The sequence below is a fragment of the Molossus molossus genome, unplaced genomic scaffold (assembly GCF_014108415.1).
Source record: "Molossus molossus isolate mMolMol1 unplaced genomic scaffold, mMolMol1.p scaffold_m16_p_17, whole genome shotgun sequence".
In the NCBI taxonomy this organism is placed as follows: domain Eukaryota; kingdom Metazoa; phylum Chordata; class Mammalia; order Chiroptera; family Molossidae; genus Molossus; species Molossus molossus.
In genome coordinates, this window is record NW_023425352.1 from 51397801 (window position 1) to 51420893 (window position 23093).

Sequence of the window (23093 nt, forward strand, 5' to 3'; positions counted from 1 at the left end):
ATCAAACAAGAGTTGGCGAGGGTGTGGAGAAAAAGGGACTCTAATACACCGCTGGTGGGAATGCAGACTGGTGCAGCCGCTATGGAAAACAATATGGTGCTACCTCAAAAAATTAAAAATTGAACTTCCATTTGACCCAGTGATCCCACTGCTGGGAATATACCCTAAGAAGCCTGAAACACCAATCAGGAAGAATATATGTACCCCCATGTTCATAGCAGCACTATTTACAATAGCTAAGATCTGGAAACAGCCCAAGTGTCCACCAGTAGACGAATGGATAAAAAAGCAGTGGTACATATACACCATGGAGTACTATGCAGCGGTAAGAAAGATCTCTTATCCTTTGAGACGACATGGAGGGACCTGGAAAGTATTATCCTAAGTGAAAGAAGCCAAGCAGAAAAAGAAAAATACCACATGATCTCACTTATATACGGAATATAATGAACATAACAGTCTGAGGAATACAGTAGACCCAGAAACATGGAAGTAGGGCACAGACTGACATCCCTCAGAAGAGGGGGTGGGGGGGGTGGGAAGAGATAAACCACAGAACTTATATGCATGTATGCATGACCAATGGACATGGACAACTAAGCCGGGGATGGGGCGGAGGTGGGGTGGGGTGGGGGGGTGCCAATGGGGTAAAAAGGTAAAATATCTGTAACAAAAAAATAAATAAAAAATTCATTAAAAAAAAAAAAAAGTGATGCCCTGGCCAGTTTGGCTCACCGGCTGGACATTGACCTGCAGACCACAGAGTCCCAGGTTCGGTTCCCGCTAGGGGCATGTACCAAAAAAAAAAAAAAAAGTGGCTAAAAAATTTTAAATGGCTATATTAATATCTGATAAAGTAGACTACAGAGCAAAGAAAATTACTAAAGACAAAAAGGAACATTACATAATGATACAAAGATCAACCCACCAGGAAGACATAAAGATGTGTGCATAGCAAACAACAGAGCCTCAAATACATGAAAACAAAACCAAAAAAAGACCTGACAGAGCTGCAAAGTGAAATAGATGAATCCAAAATAATAAAAATCAAGAAAGATGCAGAAGAGCTGAACACACGGCTAATCAACAGGAGTTAACATAAACGTAGTACCCCATCGAATACCACTAAAATACACATTTTTTTTCTAAGCACCTGTGGAATACTCCTCAAGTCAGACCACATTCTGGGCCACAAAACAACTTTAACATAAAAAGTACTGAAATTAGCCCTGGCCGGTTTGGCTCAGCGGTTGGAGCATCGGCCTGCGGTACAGAGAGACCCGGGTTCGGTTCCCACTAGGGGCACGTACCTCGGTTGCAGTTTGTCCCCGGCCCCGGTTGGTCGTGCGGGTGGCAGCCACTCAATGTGTCCCTTCACGTCGATGTTTCTCTCTCTCTCTCCCTCCCTCCTGCTCTATCTGAACAAAAAATGGAAAAATGTCCTCGGGTGAGGATTAAAAAAAAAAAAAAGTATTGAAATTAGATAGAGCTTGTTTTCTTTCTTTCTTCCTTTCTTTATTTTTTATCCTCATCCGAGGACATTTTTTCATTTTTTGTTCAGATAGAGTGGGAGGGACGGGGGGGGGGGGGGGGAGAGAGAGAGAGAGAAAGAAACATCAACGTGAAAGGGACACATCCAGTGGCTGCCACCCACACGACCCAGCCAGGGCCGGGGACAAACTGCAACCGAGGTACATGCCCTTAGCGGGAACTGAACCCGGGTCTCTCTGGACCGCAGGCCAACGCTCTAACCGCGGAGCCAAACCCGCCAGGGTAGATAGAGTGTGTTTTCTGACCTTAATGGAATCAGACTAGAAATCACTAACAGAAACGCATTAGGAAAGTAAACACATGGCTAAAATTGATCTGTAGGTTTACTGCCATGTCTATTAAAATCTCAGTAAGACTTGCTATAGGCACAGACAAGAGACATAGAAAAAATTTACTTATTTTTATTTTTTCCATTACCATTTATCCACTCCATGCTCCTTCCACCTCCACCCAAACCCTCCCCCTATTTAAAAAATTTTTTTTCTTTATTTTTTTGAGAGAGAGAGAAAGGGAAAGGGAAAGATAGAAACATCAATGAGAGAGAACATCTACTGGCTGCTTCCTGCATGCCCCCATACCCCACTGGGAATTGGGCCTACAACCTGGGCATGTACCCTGACCAGGAATAGAATTGGCGACCTCCTGATGCATGGGTCCAACACTCAACCACTGAGTCACACTGGTCAGGCAAAAATAAAAAAAAATTTTTCGTGACATAAATATTTTAATTTTATTTTTTAAATCCTCACCTGAGGATATCCCCCCCCCCCCATTTATCTTCAGATAGAGTGGGAGGAGGATAGAGGGGGGGGAGAGAGAAAGACAGAGACAGAGCAGTACATGCCCTTGACCATAATCGAACCCGTGGCTCTTTGGTCCGAGGGCCATCGCTCTCACCGCTGAGCCAAACCGGCCAGGGCAAGGATCTCAGGTTTGTCCCAGTCAAGGGCATGCACCTGGGTTGCAGGTTCAATCCCTGGCCCCAGTCTGGGCATGTGCAGGAGGCAACCAATTGATGTATTTCTCACATTGATGTATGTTTCTTTCTTTGTCTCTCTCCCTCCCTTCCACTCTCTCTAGAAATTAATGGAAAAATATCCTCGGATGAGGATTAAAGATAGAAAAAAAGGAATTTCGTTCTCAGATTCCTAAAAATAAAGTCAGTTTTAGTCTAACAATTATAAAATATAACTGTGAGATCATTGACAGAAAACACAACCAACAGCACCCATGCCTGCTTGGTAATGTCTGGCTTCAGATTAAAATAAAAAGATATGCCAAGTTTCAGCAAAATAATTTTATTTCCTAACACAAAGTAAACATATACATCCAATATCTTGCACATTTATTCACAAATGACTCCCAAATTCCAATAACTGTTTTGATATTTAAACATGTATTAAAATTTTCTCAGCTGAGATATGAAATATGCTTTTATATGGATAACACACTAAATATATTGTATTGGTCACAGGAGAATTTATTTTGTTAGTTAGATTAGTTCTATAAATTTAAAGCTTGAAAAGCCACTACTTTTGCATCTAATACTTCCAGATGAATAGGATGAAGCAATATCAGCTTGTATTCCAGAGAAATGTCCTTAGTTTTTCTGGTGATGGAACCATTTATCTACTATATTCAGAGAAAAGAAAAACAAATTAGAACCCTCATTAAAAAGCAAAATATACCCAACATATAACAAAGGAAAATGTACTTGCTTTAATGTTTCCTGTTACGGATTATCTTAAACTTTCATATGTGCAAATTTTCACTATGGCAAAAACAGGTAATTTATCAGTGTTTTCTTTTGGGCGTCCTTACTCTTCATACTAATCATATAGACATGATTCTCACCAGAAGAACCTTACAGCAAGTTCTAAACCTATAGGGGGAGAGAACTGGTGTCCGGATGAAGCAGCCTATGGCCAGATGGGGACTGAGCCTACCCTGCTCGTGTCCATGAAGCACCCTCCCAGAACCCAGAGAAGAGCAGGCCATGGCTTGGAAATGGCCGATTGGGGTTGGCACCAATGGTGGTTGTGTAGAGTCACTTTTCTTCCCACACACACTATGAAACTCTACAAACGTTTCTTCTCCCCTTCCTTCTCTTTCTCTGTACAGATGTGGTAGGTAAGATCTGTCTATGGATATACCCGCCCCCCCGACACACACACATCACACTTAACGTCATTTCACTGGAGTACGGATCTTACCATCTGCTGGTGGTGTGCATGCAGACTCACATGGCGGGGGTAACTAAAATAAAATATTAAAACATTAGTCTAATCCCATTTTTTAAAGCTAAAAAGTGTAGACACAAAAATTAAAATGAATCTGAACAGAAGATGACTATCCTAATTTTTAGGTTCTAAAAATAATTTATAGGAACAGTGCAAGCTTTGCTCTACTGCTCAGAAATGCCAACAAATTCAAGCCTCTTTTAATGACACACACAAGAATAATAAACATAAATGTATTTTGAAATAAAGAATAAAAATTGATTTATACACATATGATTTTACAGATTCGATATATATAAAATGTAGGCAGAGTGTTCTCATTGAAAAGTTATGATTGCTAATCAATGGTTTTCCCTTCCAATTTTTCTTATTTGTCTCAACTTCGTCAGGATTCATACAAAAAGATAAATCTACAAGTATTGGCTTCATTGCTAAATTGTTATTTTTCCTTTTATTCAATTACTAAGCAGTAAAAAGTCAGATGTCATTTTCTTTTGTTTTCCTTATTTAATAATGTAAATGAGAACAAATTAAGATGACATAGTTCAGTATTTCGGTTAATTCAAATCAAATAAAAAACTGTACAGAAACGAACTTATTTCTTTGATAGTTTGCTACCTTACATGAAAGTCTTTTCTAGGATTATGAACACCTCTGCAACAGAACCTGAAATGTGATCACTTTCTCAGACCTTGCTACAACCAAGTTGAGTAAGTTCCCATGGATTCTTCTGTGAAAAATGGCTTTAACAGGTACACAAGCACTTGGGTTAGTAGTACAAATTGCACTACTTCGCTACCTGCCCAATTTAGGGTTGACGAGACCCTACTCAGCTTTTACATGCAGTCAAATGTCTGCCTACATATGTTCATGGTTTGTAATTTCAAGACCTCACACAGTGAGATGCATATGGAGGTATGCAAATATTTGTTGAAAGAAGTACTTTCCCTCCCCATTTAGCACCATATTTTGTAGCCACCACTTATGTTCCTTTCCAAGGAAACTTTTACGTACAGCATCCACAATGGCTTTGGCAGCATCGGGATCACATCTGAAGGGGCTCTCAGACACTGTGGTATTCATGCTATTAAATAAAACAAAAGCAGTCGTAAGTTGCAGTAATAAAAACTCCTCTCAAGAGTTAAAAAACAAGTGAAGATGGTAGGTCAGATGACATTCTAGTTCAGTTTACTTGAACCTCAAGTTTATTCAAGCTGTAGGATACAAAATCAATATTATAATTTGTTGCACTTCTATACATTAATAACAAACTATCAGAAAAAGAAATTGAGAAAATAATCCCATCGCCCCAGCCAGGTGGCTCAGTTGGTTGGAGCACCGTTCTGTACACCAAGAAGGTTGCAGGTTTGATTCCAGGACAGGGCACAGGACAGGGCACATACCTAGGTTGCGGGTTCAATCCCCGGTCAGGGAACATATGGGAGGCAACCAATTGATGTTTCTCTTTCTTTTCTCTCTCTCTCTCTATTTATCTATCTCCCCCTTCCTCTCTCTCTAGAATCAACAAAAACATATACTTAGGTGAGGATTTAAAAAAAAAAGGAAAAGAAAATAATCCCACTCACAACTACATCAAAAAGAATTAAATACCTAGAAATAAATTTAACCGAGAAGGTAAACGATCTATACAGTGAAAACTATAAGACATTAACAACAACAAAAAAAGAAAAAACCAAAATATCTTCTAAATAATATATATTATTTATAGATATAAATGTATATTATAAAATAATATAACAGTGTCCACTAGGTGGAAATATATTACATGCTTATGAATTGGAAGAACTGATGTTGTTAAAATGTCCATACTGCCCAACACAATACAGATTCAATGCAATCCCTATCAAAATTCCAATGGCATTTTCCACAAAAATAGAATGAATAATCCTAAAATTTGTTTGGAACCACAAAAGACCCCAAATAGCCAAAGCAATCTTAAGAAAGAAGTACAAAGCTGGATATACCACACTCTCTGATTTCAAACTATATTACAAAGCTATAGTAATCAGAACAATATGGTAATGGCATAAAAACAGTAATTGACCAATGGAGCCAAATAGAGAGCCCAGAAATTAAACCCACACATATATAGTCAACTAACTTATGACAAAGGAGCCAAGAACATGGAGAAAGGATAGTCTCTTCAATAAATGGTGGTGGGAAAACTGGACAGCCACTTGCAAAAGAATGAAACTGGGCCACTATGTTGCACCATACACAAAAGTCAACTCAAATGAATATAAATTACATTTAACACCTGAAACCATAAAACTAGAAGAAACATAGACAGTAAGGTCCTTGACATTAGTCTTGGTGATACGTTTTTGGATTTGACACCAAAAGCAAAGGCAATAAAGCAAAAATAAACAAATGGGCACATTGAACTAAAAAGTTTCAATAAAAGGAAACTTTAAAAAACTTTAAAAAAGAAAACAATAAAAAAATGAAAAGGCAACCTATGGAATGGGAGAAAATATTTGCAAATCATAATCTAATATGGAGTTAATATCCAAAATACATAAAGAATTCATACAACTAAATAGCAAAAAAATAAACTCCAACAATCTGACTAAAAAACAGGCAGAGACCCTGAACAGACATTTTTCCAAAGAAGATATCCAGATGGCCAACAGGTACATGAAAGTATGTTCAATATCAATAACCATCAGGGAAATGCAAATCAAACCCACAATGAGAAATCACCTCACACCTGTTAAAATTACTGTCATCAAAAAGATAAGAGATAAGTGTTGGCAAGGATGTGGAAAAAAAGGGAATCCTTATGCACTGTTGGTGGGAAATGTACATAGTCACTACGGAAAACAGTGTGGAGTTCCTTAAAAAACTAAAAATAGAATTACCACATGATCTAAAATTCTACTTCTGGGTATTTTCCTGATGAAAATGAAAACATTGATTCAAAACATATATGCACCCCCATGTTCATTGCAGCATTATGTATAATATCCAAGATATGAAACAACCTAAACGTCCATTGATGAATGAATGGGTAAAGAAATATCATACATCTACACAATGTGATATCATTCAGCTATATTAAAAAAAAAAAAGAATAAAATCTTGCCATTTACAACATGGATGGACCTTGAGGGCATTATGTTAAGTTAAATAAGTCAGATAGAAAAAGATAAACACCGTATGATCTCACTTATACAGTTGACCCTTGAACAACACGGCTTAAGGGCACCGATCCCACCCCACCCAGTCAAAACTGCATATAACTTTTGACTCCCCCAAAACTTAATAGCCTACTGTTGACCAGAAGCCTTACTGATAACATAAAGTTTATTAACACATATTTTGTATATGTATTATATACTGTATTCTTACAATAAAGCTAGAGAAAAGAAAGTGTTATTAAGAAAATCACAATGAATTTATTGAAAAAAATCCACATGTAAATGCACCCATGCAGTTCAAAGCCATTTTGTTCAAGGGTCAACTGTACATACATACTCATTTTGTAATTGGCCACCTTGCTGAATTCTTATTTTTTCTAGGGTTTTCTGGGTACCCAATCATATCATCTGCCACAATATGCTCGTCCTTTTCTAATACTCCTCCATCAAAACACATAATTTCTTCATTGGCTACTATTTCCAGAACAATATTAGTTAAAAAATGCTAGTGGACAATCTCTTATAAATCTTTAAACACCTCAGAGGAAGTATATTGTCCTGAACATTGGTTGGGGACCAGACAGACTTGGATACAAGTCCTGACTCTGAAACACTTATTGTAGGATGACTCTGGTTAAGTTTAATCTGCCTATATCTCTGTTACATGCTTGGCAAACATTTACTGCTCAATAAATATTAGCTATTATTAGTGGCAGTAAAGTTTGTGTGCATAATATATACTGGTTTAGTTGTGATGAATCTTACACATTTACATCAGAAAATACTAACCCTTGTACTCAACCTTATTTTACCTATTACATTCTGACACCCTAATGCTAGGAGCCTTCCCAGTTACCCTCACAAAGCTATGATGATCTTCTTACAGTTTCAGTTTATCCTTGTTCAGGTATCTTACGGGTACTTTTCAGATGTTTACCTACCTTCCCACTCATTTGAACACTGAATAACAAAACCAATGACCTCTTTTCTTTTCTTTTTTTTTAAATCCCCACCTGAGGATATTTTCCCATTTATCTTCAGACAGAGTGGAAGGGAGGGAGAGAGAGAGACATCAATGTGAGAGACACATTGACTGGCTGCCTCCTGCACAACCTCGACCAGGGCCAGGGACCAAACTGCAACTGAGGTACACGCCCTTGACCAGCATCGAACCCGTGACTCTGGTCCGCGGGCTGATGCTCCAACCGTTGAGCCAAACTGTCCAGGGCTGATGATCTCTTTTCTAAGTGAAAGTGACGGCAGAGTGTCATGGTTGTTAAGACCTCTGGAGCAAGCTGGTCTGCGGTGTGTGTTAAAAGTGAAGAGTCAGTGCTTACCAACTGATTCCTTTCCCATCGGTTTTCTTTGTCACTAATGCTCTCCAATAGTCATGAGTGCTTTTAATAGTATCAATTGCAAAGTCCTATAATTTGAAGAGATATGCATTACAATGACAGAAAAGTACTCTTTTCTTACTATCATCATTTTCCCAAAGCTTGGTATCGTTCTTTCTTTTGAATCATTTCCTTGGGTAAAAAATGAAAGAAAACATTTAAATGAATAAATCAACATCAAGACTATCATGTCTGCACATTTCTTAAATGATCATATAGTATTTAAATGACAGTAGGTTAAATTATAAGTTTCAATACAAACAGACTTAAAGCTACTGTTCTGAATGGCATATTACCTTATCTTTAAATTCTGCATTGAAAGAAAACTGGTTCTCTGGTTTTCCATCAGGAACCTTGTACCTTCTGAACCAGTCCACAGTAGCTTCTAGGTAGCCAGGTTTCAGCCGCTTGACATCATTAATACCTTAGAAGAAAATAAGATTGCAAGGTGTACATGTAATTATTTATGTGATAAAAATCAAGTACGTCTTTTCTTTGAAAGAGCTGTGGGATGGTGGTGAAAAAAGTTCAAGATAATGTTAGAGAGGGGAACATGTACACGTACACACACATTAAAGGAAACTGTCTTAGAATAGCTCTGACATTGAGTAGTAAGAAAACAATCAGTATAATATAACTTCTGTTAGAGAAGAGGGAGAGATGATTGGGGCTACATAATGAAAGAACAGTTTGGCAAGTGTGGATAATGTCTATGAGAAGGATAGACGATACTAAAAAAGATAGATTGAGGCTCTATTCACAGAGGATTAGAGCCTCATTACATACTAAAGACAAGAAACATGGATTACACTGATGTCCATGGATGCCTTACATATTAAACGTGACCAGACTCTTCTAACTGCAGTGTCGGCATTCTATGTCACAATGCTTTAGTTCTGGCCCATAGCAAAGTGTTCTGTTTAAAAGAACTTTTCCAAGTTTCTGTACAGCCATCAACATTGGCTGGCCTCAATGTCATCAAACTCAACTTTAAATGACCAAGCTGCTGCTCAATGCAATCAAATAGAAGCTACAAGTGCTTAAAAAAAATCAATTAGGAAAAGTATTTTTGGAAGGAGGAATATATTCAACAACAGAAGCTTATTGATATTTGTATAAAAAAACTTTAAGTCTAATTTATAATCTATATGGTTAAAGACTATTATACATTGTTTCATAGTACCACTAAAAGTATGAAAAGTTTACAAAGTGAACTGGGAACTGTTTAAATACTGATAAATTTCAAGGAACTTATAATTTCCATAAAATGTGTCACCTAATACAGAACTAACCTGAAAATTCAGAAATCCAAAATGCAAGTGTTGGGTATTTTAACAAATTTTCTGACCAATTATCCTATTCTTCAGGCACCAAGTAAGTGAGTGTCCAACAACTTAATCGAATAATGACACTACCGGAATTAGCATCAGATCCCACAAGTTAAAGGGCTCAGTCCCAAAAGACTTACCCCATTTCAGGCGGATCCCAGGCCACTCATACTTCTGACAAACCACTACAAATCAGGGTTTCCTACAGTTCTCTCTTCAGGTTTGATAATCTGCTAGAATGACTAACGAACTCAGGAAAACACTTTAGTTATGTTAAGTTAAATAGTTTATTATAAAGAATATAACTCAGGAGCAGCCAAATGGAAGAGATGCACAGGACAAGGCATGGAAGAAGGCAGGGTGCAGAGCTTCCACACCTTCTGGGGGGGGGGGGTGCCACCCTCCCAGAACTTTAGCGTGTTCACCAACTCAGAAGGGCTCCAAATGTTATTATCCAGTTTTTATAGAGCTCAATATATAGCCCTCCCCAACAAGCTGGTGGATGGGATTGAAAGTTCCTACCCTCTAATCACTTGTCTTTTCTGCTGACCAGTCCCAGTCATCTTATTATCATAACCTAAGCCACTGTATTATCATACACTCAAATTTGAAGAAAGGGGCTCACCCTGATTAAAAAAAAACACTCATCACTCAGGAAATTCCAAGGGTTTCAGGAACTTTTTTGCCAGGAACTGGAGACAAAGATCAAATCTGTTTTTTGTATTATACCATAGCAAGAAAAAAACATGCAAGCTGATTAACTCTGACTGTGAACCAGACATGGAAAAGTATGCTGGAGCCAGACCGAGGAGCACTGACTACTAGACTCAGAAAATAAAAAATAGGGAAAAAAGAACTCAGTCCACTTTTGTTCGTAGTGTTGTCCATTGTGTAAACGGAGACAAAGCCCGTGGCCTGCAGCACTACCAGGACTGCCTCCTTACGCCACATCAAGATCCTACCAAAGGGCACCAATTCCGCGCTGTTCCTTCTTGGGGCTGGCTTCTAACCAGCCAGGCAATGCTGTCTCCCACACCATGAGCAGGAAATGCTCACTTTCACTGACTCCCACACTGAGGTGGGAGGGGATCTGGTAATCGTGGGTCCCACAATGGCAATACAGCCAACCCCGCTGCTTTAGTAGGTAGGCTGTCCTCTTCCATGGCTCTGTGTGTCCCTCCCAAAGTTGTGACCAGTCAAGAGTTCTAACTAGAAACTCCAATACACTCTTCAGATAATGACTGATGACAAACAGACACTGCCTTAGGTTGACATTTGGGGAAAGCTACACAATACCTGTACCATGGGGTCAGAAGTTTCAGGGTTCTACAACCTCTACTGCAGGAAAATGGCACCCTAGCAGAATGGTGTTGACATAATGCCAGGCACGACGTCACTGTGACCAGAGCATGTCCTTTAGCATGTGTGCTCTTGTGTAAGTAGCACATGTCAAAACGTATACACGGATCAGCAGAATCACAGTTGTACTATCAAGGGGTTAACAAATGGTATGAATGCATTCTTGCTGCACTAAAATTTAAAAAATACAGAATCATCTGAGACAAAATATGTCTCTTCATCCTTCTTCCCATTGCACTATTAAAGGACTGGTGTTATTCCAGTCCTTTTTAAATGAATTTGTATACATATGCAAATATACATATATTTAAACATATATGAGCTCATACCCTGCGAGGCAAAAATAACAGCAGAAAGGAATAATACCATTTTGCCTTAGTGATTTTTCCACATCTGTACATGTAGGTCTTCCTCGTCTTTTATAAGGGCCACACAGTACTCTGCTGTCTGGACAGACCATAATCATTTCTATCTAACTGTCGATGGCTATTTAAGCTCTTTCCAGGTTTTTACTATGATAAACAATACCACAATGAATATCCTTGTACATACATCTTTGTATATATTTATGAGAACTTCCATGGAATAGACACTCAGAAGTACAATTGCCGGATCAATGTTATATTGATCATAATATCAATTTTCTATAATGTTCTAAAAAATAATCTTATTTGGGATTTTGAAAAATATTTCTTGTGTAGAAGGTGAATGTGGCAGTTTACCTTCCTTCATATGATGCTTTTTATTTTACAAAACCTGTTCACCTATGGTCTCTCATTTGATTGTCCCCACAAAATCATGGTAATTTATAGATAATTATGGTTAATAAGTTAATAAATTAATTATGGTTAATAAGTCCAAGAATCCAGATCTCAGCACCTGCTCCAATGTTCTTTCCAATAAGACAAATCTTTCTTATTAATCTTAACAAGACAAATCTTAACAAAATTGACAGAATAACAACGCTGTGAGATCTCCTAGCTCACACAACTATGACTAAGAAAATACAATGCCTAGGAAAAAGAATGGATCACTGCCACGATGTCTGACATCAAGTGCAAACTCTACCACTAGATGGCTGTAGGCTGGTTGCTGTAATCTCATTAAATATCTATAATCATCAATAATCCTCTCGTAATGAATGTAAGAATGTTGACTCATGCATAAGTAATTTCAAATTATAATTTGGTTATTAGAATTGAATGCCTTAATTAAACCTAAGAACCCAACAAATAAGTCGCAACCAAATAGAAAAATCAGTGCTGTGCTTTGCAGTTCTGAGGCACAGAAATCTTGTGATTTTCTGAAGAAACACTCAAATCTTTGAGATGTACACCTTTAATGCGTCTGATAACAGATGTTTTGTAGACTCCAAAGACTCAACTAGTGCAAAGTAACTTTATACTAGGGCCCTGATAAGCTTTGAGGCCACATTTACCCCTAACTTCAAGTTCAGTGTCATCACATTTTAGAGAGAGAGGAAGGGAGAGAGAAACATCGACTTGTTATTTCACTTATTTATGCATTCATATGCATCTACTGGTTCTTATTTTTTTATTTTTAGAGAGAGAGGAAGGAAGAGGGACAGAGAGATAGAAATATCAATGAGAAAGAACATTGACTGGCCACCTCCTGCACACCCCCACTGACCAGGTGCCCTGACCAGAATTGAACCAGCGACCTCTTGGTGCATGGGTCGATGCTCAACCACTGAGCCACACCGGCTGGGCTACTTACTGGTTGATTCTTGTATGTGTCCTGACCAGGGATCAAACCCATAACCTTGATGTAGCAGGATGATGCTCTAACCAAATGAGTTACCTGGCCACGGCTTGGGATTTGTCTTATCTTTTTCTCAAGATTAGACTAGGAGTATGAGTTTCTGGGAGGAAGACCACAGAGGAAAAATGCCATTCAAAAATATCATTTTAAGAGTACATGTTCTTAAGATGACTCATCACCCTTGATGCTGACCTTGATAACCTGGCTAAGTAATGTTTGTTAGGTTTTAGCTGTCAAGTTCTTCTTTCCGGCTCCCCTTTCCATAGTGGACTCCTTTGAAGGGAGTCACTGTGCACAGCTCATACTTCAGGAATGGGGAAGTATGCTCTACTTCTTGAGGGTGGAAGTATTTAGATAAATTATTTGGAATTCTTCTGTATGGGAGATTTATTTTACTATTTGTATATTTATACAATCATTTATTTCTGTAATATGGACTCATGAATATTCATTTTATACTTTGGGGTTATAATCCAATAATACTTTATTTTGTTGCACAAATTGTTTCAAATTGGCCACTGGAAGCATGCTCAATTGTGTGTTCCTTTGACATACCCCCATCATTTTTTTTAAAAAAGCACTTCTTTACTTTCGCACACTACGGGATGCTCCTGACTCATTTTATATATTCCTTGCTCCAGCCCTAGAACCAGCTATTTCTCCAAGGAGCCCTGGTTTCTTTCATTGAAGAATGGCATAGAAACCAAGATCTGGGTGCTAGGTGTGCTCACTGCTTATGAAAGGGTCTTTTAGGCCCTCTCAGCTAATAGAACCAAGAAACAGAAGTGTGTATCCTAGCCCAGTATATACACCTATCTAAACATATTTCTATGTGTATCCACCTGTGTCTCTATTAAGTCAAGCAGTTCTTACTGATGTCCCCAACTCTAATCCATTACTGCATGGATCATTCTAATTCCCTCCCTTGCTCATCTATAACCTCCCACTCCAACAGTGAGAAACCTGGCTCCCACCATCTCCTGTCCATTCCTCAATTCTTCAATTCAGAGTAAATATAAATATATAAATATAAATATAGTGATTATAGAACTGTTAAACTGTACTCCATTGAGAAATTTACCAACTAGGGTACAGTGCTTATGAGCAGTTCCTTTTGCCTTTAGTCTTACCATCTCTACTCATTCCAAAACTACTTGGTCAGCACCTTTTGTCCTACCCCTTCAATGAGGTTATTTCACACATTTGTAATGGACTCTTTTGTCACAGTCTGCACTCCATCCAGGAAGTAACCCCATAAATGATTTTTTAAATTTTGCATATATTTATATATACAGGTTCACTCCTTGTTCTGTGTGTAAGTTATCTATTACCACAAACTTCGTGGTTCAAAAAAAACCCCACAAAATATTTTTACCTTATAATTCCGTGGACCACAAGTTCCACATGATCTCGTCAGCCTAAAACTAAGGGGCTGGCAGGGCTGTGTCCTGTCCGTTCTGAAGGCTCTAGGGGAGAATGTGTTTCCTTGCCTTTTCCCGCCTTTACGGGCTACCCACATTCTTTGGCATCTGTGCCCCGTCCCTTCCTGATCCACTATCTTTAAAGCCAACTATGTTGCCTCTCTCTGGCCTTTCTTCTGCCATCGCATCTCCCTCTAACCACAGCTGGAAAAGGTTCTCTGCCTTCAAGGACTCATGTGATTAGATGGGGTCCACCTGGATAATTCAGGCTTCTCTCCCCATCTCAAGGTCCTGACCTTAATCTGAAATTCCATCTGCCATATAAAGAGAACATTCACAGTTCTGGGGATTAGGAGTTGAACCTCTTTGGAAGGAGGAGGCATTATTTTGACACTGTAAAATTCTACGGATTTTGACAACTGCACAGTATCATGCATCCACCATTATCATATGGAACAGTTTCACCACTTGTGGTGGGCAGAATATTGCTCTCCCACCGAATGTCCACATCCCAATTCCTAGAACCTATGAATATATTATGTTACCTGGCAAGGAGAAATGAGGGCTTCAGATGGGATTAAGGTTACTAATCGGCAGATTATAAAATTGGGAGATTATCCTGGGTTATCTGGGTAGGCCCAATGTAATCATAAAGGTCCTTATGAAGTGGAAGGGGAAGGCAGAAAAGTCAAAGTCAGAGATGTGACATGGACTCGACCTGCCACTGCTGGCTTCAGAAACTGACAGGTGACATGAAACACAGATGTGGGCAGCCTTTACAAGCTGGAAAAGGATCTTCCCTTAGAGCCCCCAGAAGGAATGCAATCCTGCTGACACCTCCATCTTAACCCCGTGAGACCCATTTCAGACATACAAGAGAAAACTGATTCAATAACTAAATAAATGGATTAGATCATTAACTAGAGGCAAGTTTATATAAAAATAGTCGAGATAAATTACACAAAGAGTTACAGGGTATAAACATATTTTTCAAAAAGGACTTTAGACAATCAACTTACACCACTAACTCATACATTTATAGTCATCTGATTTTCAACAATGGTGCCACTGAACCATATACTTCAAAACAGTTAAAATGGTGAATGGATTTTGTGTTGTTAGTTATACTACCAATAAAGGGGAATGAAGTACTGAACATATTACATATTACAATATAGATGAACCCTGAAAACATCATACTAAGTGAAAGAAACCAGACATATCATATGAACCTATTTATCTGAACCATTCCGAATAGGCAAATCCATAGAGACAGACAATAGATTAGTGCCTGCCAGGAACTGAGGGAAATGGGAATAGGGTGTAACTGCTAATGGATATGGGGTTTCCTCTTGGAGTGGTGAAATGTTCTGGAATTAATAGTGTTGATGGTTGTACATAGTAGTGAATATTTTTATTAAAAACCATAGGATCGCCCAGTTGGTGTGGCTCAGTTAGTTGAGCATTGTCCCATGCACCAAAAGATAACAGGTTCTATCCCCAGTAGGAGATATGCAGGAGGTAGCCAAACAATATTTCTTTCTCATCAATGTTTCTCTCTCTCTCTCCCTCTCCCTTCCTCTCTCTCTAAAATCGATAAAAATGTATACATTTTTAAAAACCAACAGGATTGTACACTTTTAAATGGTGACTTTTGAGTTCTAGTCAAGATGGCGGAGTAAAGGCAGTGTTTGCATCCTCCCATGACCACATCAAAATAATAACTAAAATACAGAACAACCATCACTGAGACCTTCCTGAAGTCTAGCTAAACAGAACTCCTATAACTAAGGAGGGGCAGAGATGTGGAACAGACTGGTCCCACACCCACATGTGGCAGTTAAAAATAAAATGCCAAAGGTTAGAGACAAAGAATAAAATCTTAAAAGCAGCAAGAGAAAAACAGTTAGTTACCTATAAAAGAGCTCCCATAAGACTGTCAGCTGATTTCTCAACAGAAACTATGCAGGCCAGAGGGACTGGCAAGAAATATTCAAAGTGATGAAGAGCAAGAACCCACAACTAAGATTACTCTACCCAGCAAAGCTTTCATTTCGAATTGAAGGACAGATAAAGAGCTTCTCACATAAGAAAAGAAAAAGAGCCCTGGCCTGGTTTTCTCAATGGTTAGAGCATCGGCCTGCGGACCAGAGAGTCCCGGGTTTGGTTCCTGCTAAGGGCACATACCTCAGTTGCAGTTTGTCCCCAGCCCCAATTGGGGTTGTGTGGGTGGCAACCAGTCGATGTGTCTCACATCGATGTTTCTCTCTCTCTTCCCCCCTCTCTCCCTCCTGCTCTATCTAAAGATAAATGCAAAAACGTCCTCGGGTGAAGATTAAAAAAGAAAAAGAAAAGGAGTTCATCACCACCAAACCAGTGTTACAAGAAACAATAAAGAGTCAAGAAGGAGAAAAAGGAGGAAGATGAAGGAGGAGAAAGAAGGGGGGGGGGAATAAAAATATGAATAATAAAATAGCAATAGTACATATCTTACAACAATTACTTTAAATGCAAATAAATTAAATGCTGCAATCAAAAGACACACAGTGGCTAAATGGATAACAAAACACGACCCTTACATATGCTATCTACAAAAGACTCACTTCAGATGGAAAGACAAACAAAGATTGAAAGTAAAGTGATGGAAAAAGATATTTTGGAAACAACAACAAAACAAAGCTGGAGTAGCAATACTTACACCAGACAAAATAGACTTTAAAACAAAGGCTATATAAGAGACAAAGAAGAAACCAGTAATTCTACTTCTGGGTATTTATCCAAAGAACCTCAAAATACCAATTCAAAAAGACATATGCATCCATATGTTTATTGTAGCATTATTTACAGTAGCCAAAATATGGAAGAAACTTAAGTGTCCATCAATAGATGAATGAATAAAGAAGTAGTGCATATATACAGTGGAATATGACTCGGCCATAAAAAAGAATGAAATCTTGCCATCTGCCACCACATGGATGGACCTAGAGGGCATTGTGCTGAGGGAAATAGAGTAGAGAAAGACAAATGCCATACGATTTCATGTATATGTGGAATCTAACAAACAAACAAACAGAATAGAAACAGACTCGTAGATATATAGAGAGCATTTTGATGGTTGCCAGATGGGAAGGGGTTGATGGGATATATGAAAAAAGTGAAGGGATTAAGAATTACAATTTGGGCCCTGGCCAGTTTGGCTCAGGGGTTGAGTGTTGGCCTGTGGACCAGAGAGTCCCAGGTTCGGTTCCTGCTAGGGGCACGTACCACAAAAAAAAAAGAATTACAATTTGGTAGTTAGAGAAAAGTCATGGACATGTAAAGTACAGCATAGGGAATACAGTAAATAATATTGTAACAACTATGTACAGTGTCAGATGGGTACTAGATTTATCAGGGTGGTCACTTTGTTAAGTTATATAAATGTCTAATCATTGGATTGTATACCTGAAACTAATATAATATTGAATGTCAACTGTAATTGAAAGGAAAAAATGTATTTAAAAAAATAAGTCCTTAGGGACTGGACTCTCTACCATGCTGTCCATAAACCTTTCTGTGATGATGTAAATATTTTAAAAATATGACTTTTATGGTATGTGGATTACATTTCAATTAAAACAAAAATTTAAAAAGGAATAGAGCAGCTGAGTGCAAGTATATGAGGAAGGAAAGGAGAAACAGTAAACACAAACTATCAGATTTTTTTCTTTCCTGGAATGAAGAAGAAAGTTTACTTAGTTAATTATAGAAGTTCAGCATTAGAAATAGTAATTCTTTTTTTTGTTGTTGGTACGTGCCCCTAGCGGGAACCAAACCCGGGACTCTGGTCCACAGGCTGACACTCCGACTGCTGAGCCAAACTAGCCAGGGTGAAATAGCAATTCTTTGTCAGCTGTTTTGCTCCTCCATTCTTTAACAGTTTGAAGGCATGAGCTTACAATTCTGTCATAGGTTAAGTGGTGCATCAGATGTAGGCACAAAGTCTTCAGATTTTTAAATTTTCTTACCATTATAATTGGCTGCATCAGGATCATCCACATTAATGGCAATCACTTTCCAGTCGGTTTCCCCTTCGTCAATCATAGCCAATATGCCCAGAACTTTCACCTTGATTACTTCACCTCTTGCACATACCTGAGAGTCAATAACCATAGTCAGGACAATACTACAAAATGAAACTTTGGAAGAAAAGCTTTACTTGGTGGACAGTAGGGAAGATGCCAAGTTTCTGCAAACTTACCTTAAGATTGTTCCTTTAAGCAGTTTTTAAAAAGCTAAACAAGTAAATGCCTATCAGTCTATCCAAGTTGAAAATGTACCTTTACTACGTATAGATCTAAGGAAGTCAGTAACATGGTTCAAGATAATTAATACTTTTTTAAACTGTCATTGATTGTGCCAAAGAATAAACCCTACTAATTTATTTCAAATATATATTTTAATGTGCTTTCTCTACTTTTATTTTATAGAAGCCACTGAATTAGACATCATACAATATGACTGAACTTTATGACTTAAGAAACTGAATGACAACTTTCTTTTCAGTTGTTTATATTTCTCTGAGCCTGAGAAAGATTATAAAGACATATAACTACAGTTAAAGTCTTAAAGAAAGTCTACTTGATAGAGGAACCCCTATCATAAATCTCCAACTCATAAGGTTACTTGGCTTGGGTCAATTCCAAGGTTTGTCTTGTACTGAGATGACATTTGACACACATCAACACACATTTTTTCTATGCTAGGTTTAAATATACAAATTATAATTATGCAAGTAATAATATACAAATGCTTTCAATGAAATGGAAGCTTCTAATCACCCAAAGTGACACCATTATTCATAATATTTTTAAAGTATGAACTTTATATATTTCATTAATGTAATATAAGCACTAAAGAAAAACATTTCAGATTCCATTACCTTGCTTCCAATTTCACAGACATCAATTGGGTCATTGTCACCACAACAGCCAGTGTGTTTGTCATTGTGTCCTGGGTCTTCCCAAGTCTGAGGGGAAAAATAGGCTTAGAGTATATTGTTCCTCTACATGGTACTGACAGAATAAATAATGCTGACACTAAAAAATAACACCACATGAGTCTTTCTGCAAAAATATTAATCTTCAGCTATTTTTCTCATTTAAAAAACTTTTTCATTCACATCTAAGAATCTTAACAACACACAATAATTTTAACTAAATGCCAGGGCTCCTATTATACATGGATTGCTAAACTAAATTTAAGCTTGAAAACAGGTAATAATCCTATTTAAAACAAACAAAAATCAACCACCTGCCCTGGCCGAGTGGCTCAGTTGGTTAGCGTATCATCCTGTACATCAAAAAGATTTTGGGCTCCATTCTCAGTCAGGGAACAAACCTAGGTTTGAGGTTCAATTCCCTGTCAGGGCATGTATAGGAAGCAACCAATTGATGTTTCTCTCTCACATCGATATTTCTCTTCTCTTTCCTTTCCTCTCTCTAAAAAATAAAAAAAAAATTCAATAAAAACAGAAAACAAAACAAACAAAAACCATATCCTTGAGTGAGGATCAAAGAAAAATAAAAAATCAACCACCTAATAACTGATATGAATGTAACACAGATATAGGCCCAAATATTTACTTTCAAAATATATTAAAAGAAAAGTGCTTTGAGGAAGTCTTGGTAATTACTACCTTCTACCAACTAGATTTTCTTTAAGATAAATTTCTAAAGCAGAGGTAGGTAGGCAGTAATACTAGAACAGAAACTCTGTGTTCTTATGGTAAAAGTGTCACTGCTGACAGGGAACCAAGGCTGAAAAGTTTAGTTAGAATTTTCTGAAGCTGTAAACTGCTGGCTTTCTTTCCTGGTAAGTTGCAAGGCAGTCCCTGCAGAGCATCTCATAAAAGAACAGATGGCCTATGTTTGCCAAGAAGTCAAGTTTCAAATGTAGCTGTTGTTTTGGTTCTTTTCTTCCCCGATTCAGAACATGTTTCTTGCATTTGTGTGCCTACTCAGCTGGAGTAAAGGCAAAAAGATAAAAATGAAGGGTGATGAAGACTGGATCCAACAAAGCCAAATCCAGCCTCCAGAAGAATAAGAATTTCAGCAATGTTTTCCCAGAGGGATGACATTTCAAGACTAAACATCAAATCAATTAAAGTACAAGGTGAGCCCTGGCCACTTTGGCTCAGCGGTGAGAGCATCAGCCTGCAGACTAGAGAGACCCAGGTTCAGTTCCAGCTAAGGGCATGTACTCTCAAAAAAATAAAAATAAAAAATAAAATGTGACAAAGTACAAGGTGAAGTGCTATGATTAAGGCAGACAAATGACTTTGTAATTACCTAACAAGCTAGATGAGTTTGACCTATGGTAACTTATAGACTGTTTCACAGTAGATTCCACTTAATAGACTAAGTGGTAATAAAAACACTATCAACAGGAAAAAATAAATTGAATATTTTATGTAAAAATCCTAAGTGTCACAGTGTTAGCCTAGCCAAACCAGAATTAAATTTGTCATGTACTCATAATAGACATGACTCTAGTGATTTTTCATTCAAATGTTACATAAGGAACTACTATACACTGGCATTGTGCTGGGGATAAATTTGTAAACCATGCATATCTCCCCTCCTGTTTTTACTTTACCACTGAGAGCTTGGCTTAAAGAAGGAATCAAGACTCTAAACATAAAGGTCAACAGCTATGTGAACTATGTGTTTTTTATTCCTCACAATAGCCATATGAGCTAAGTACTATTAATATCTCAGGGGAGATATTCATGTCTCAGGGAGGAAGAAACAGAAACAAATTAGGTAACTTAGGAAGTGGCAGTCTTGGTATTTGAACCCTACCCTGGTACCAAAAATTGGTGCTTTTACCACCATTAGTCTACACTGTCTCTCTCTTTTTTTTAATCCTCACCCAAGGACATTTTTCCATTTTTTGTTCAGATAGAGTGGGAGGGAGAAAGAGAGAAACATCGACGTGAAAGGGACACATCGAGCGGCTACCTCCCACACGACCCAACCAGGGTCTGGGACAAACTGCAACCAAGGTACGTGCCCTTAGCGGGAACCAAACCCAGGTCTCTCTGGGCCGCAGGCCGACGCTCTAACCGCTGAGCCAAATCGGCCAGGGCTACACTGTCTCTCTTAATCAATTGCCACTCATTGTGTAAAGAAAGAATTTGTACAGTTTATAACTAGTCCATGTAAAAGGATAAATATTTCAAAAAAGAAGAAACTTTCAAATATGAACTTTTTTTTTATCCTCACCCGAGGACATTTTTCCATTTTTTGTTCAGATAGAGTGGGAGGTAGAAAGAGAGAGAAAGAGAAACATCGATGTGAAAGGGACACATCGAGTGGTTGCCACCCACATGACCCAACCAGGGCCAGGGACAAACTATAACCGAGGTACGTGCCCTTAGCAGGAACCGAACCCAGGTCTCTCTAACCGCTCTAACCGCTGAGCCGAACCGGCCAGGGCTCAAATATGAACTTGAACACTAAATATTTACCTTTCAGATGATCTTGTAAAGTTATTCAAGGAAGTATTAAAATGAGTTAATTACCCCTTGTGTTTTAAAAATCTATTATAGCAAAAACTTTCTGAAGGTGTTTAAATCTATTTTTTTACTAAGAGCAATAAGTTAAATATTTTTGTAAGCTGAGAAGTAAGTACATTTCTAACGATTGCACAGAGATGTACCTGAGGAATGGCACCATAGTTCCAGATGTATCCTTTATAAGGAAACAAATTTGCAACATAACGGAGTTTTCCTTTTTTCACATCTTGTTTAATTGGGTTTAAAGGGTCCTTTGTAGCAATCTGAAATAAAAAATTTCAAATCATTGCATATTTGGATGTGAAATACTATTCAAATAAGGCGTTGAGGAAATTAATTATGTAATGTACATCCCCTAGTTCCACTGTAATGACATATTTTTACCCCTAACATTGTTATAGTTTGAAATAAGTTTCTCCATAGTCAGCCTTTAAGTGGAAAATATTTGAGGTATACAGGACCTATCAAGAAGGGAAAAAGAACATTTACTAATTACAGAAAGCAAAACTAAACTTACCTGGAATAAATCCTGACATTTGAGACAGAAAAGATTTTTATTAAAAGGGCAAAATAAATATTATCAAATTCAGCTTTCCTTTAAAGCATTTACAATTATTGAAATATCTGAGTGTCTATTACATGCAAAGTGTGGTTACACTCAAAAGCTTAATTCAGTGATACAAAACACATAATAAATATCCTTAACAAAATGCCAAATATCTTAGGTGTCATCAGAAGGAAATTAACAAAATGCAACAGAAATTCCAATAAGATCATTTGTGGCTGGGGTGACCAAGGAAAGCCTGTTGACTCTGTGAAGTCAACGATGGACTTAAAAAGAACAAGACAGAAGAGAAAAAGATAATTCCAGGCTTTGGGAACTCCAGAAGCAAAGGTATAAGGGACGGTAAGGCTGCAGCAAACTGGTAAACTGTAAATAGCTGAGTTTAGTTGGAGCACAGGCAATGAGTGATAGATTGGGATTAGAAAGAGGTAAACCTTGGGCTTCAGGTGTTCAACCCTTGAGCAAATCAGTGTGGCTAGATCAAAACTAATATCCTACATCTGACTGTCAATCTAAGCTGAAACATACCTCCATTTTTGCATTAGACCAGCGCGGCACTTCAACTACCATGTTGAACACATCCTGAAAAACAGAAAGTCAGATGGTCACAAGAGCTAATCTATTCTCTTCAATGAACATGCCTTAGTTCCTCCAAGGTTAAACTGCTCATTGTATCAGGTCTTCGAAATCAAAGGACTTTCCATAAAATGCATCAAAAATAAGACAGACTAACA

The 23093-nt window shown here is 37.9% G+C and overlaps 1 protein-coding gene across 1 annotated transcript in view; it reads right to left on the reverse strand.

Annotated features, from left to right (window-relative positions):
* Nucleotides 1–2828: 2828 nt before the first annotated feature.
* The window catches only part of PPA1 (inorganic pyrophosphatase 1), a 40382-nt gene continuing 20117 nt past the window's right edge, over nt 2829–23093 (reverse strand). The window contains exons 3-11 of the mRNA XM_036265714.1: nt 22888–22941; nt 21938–22057; nt 19158–19244; nt 18244–18370; nt 8643–8770; nt 8290–8375; nt 4806–4875; nt 3765–3807; nt 2829–3183 (exon numbers count right to left, since the gene is read on the reverse strand). Of these exons, the coding sequence (XP_036121607.1) occupies nt 3152–3183; nt 3765–3807; nt 4806–4875; nt 8290–8375; nt 8643–8770; nt 18244–18370; nt 19158–19244; nt 21938–22057; nt 22888–22941 (747 nt within the window). The 3' untranslated portion in view covers nt 2829–3151. The remainder of the gene's footprint in view (nt 3184–3764; nt 3808–4805; nt 4876–8289; nt 8376–8642; nt 8771–18243; nt 18371–19157; nt 19245–21937; nt 22058–22887; nt 22942–23093) is intronic.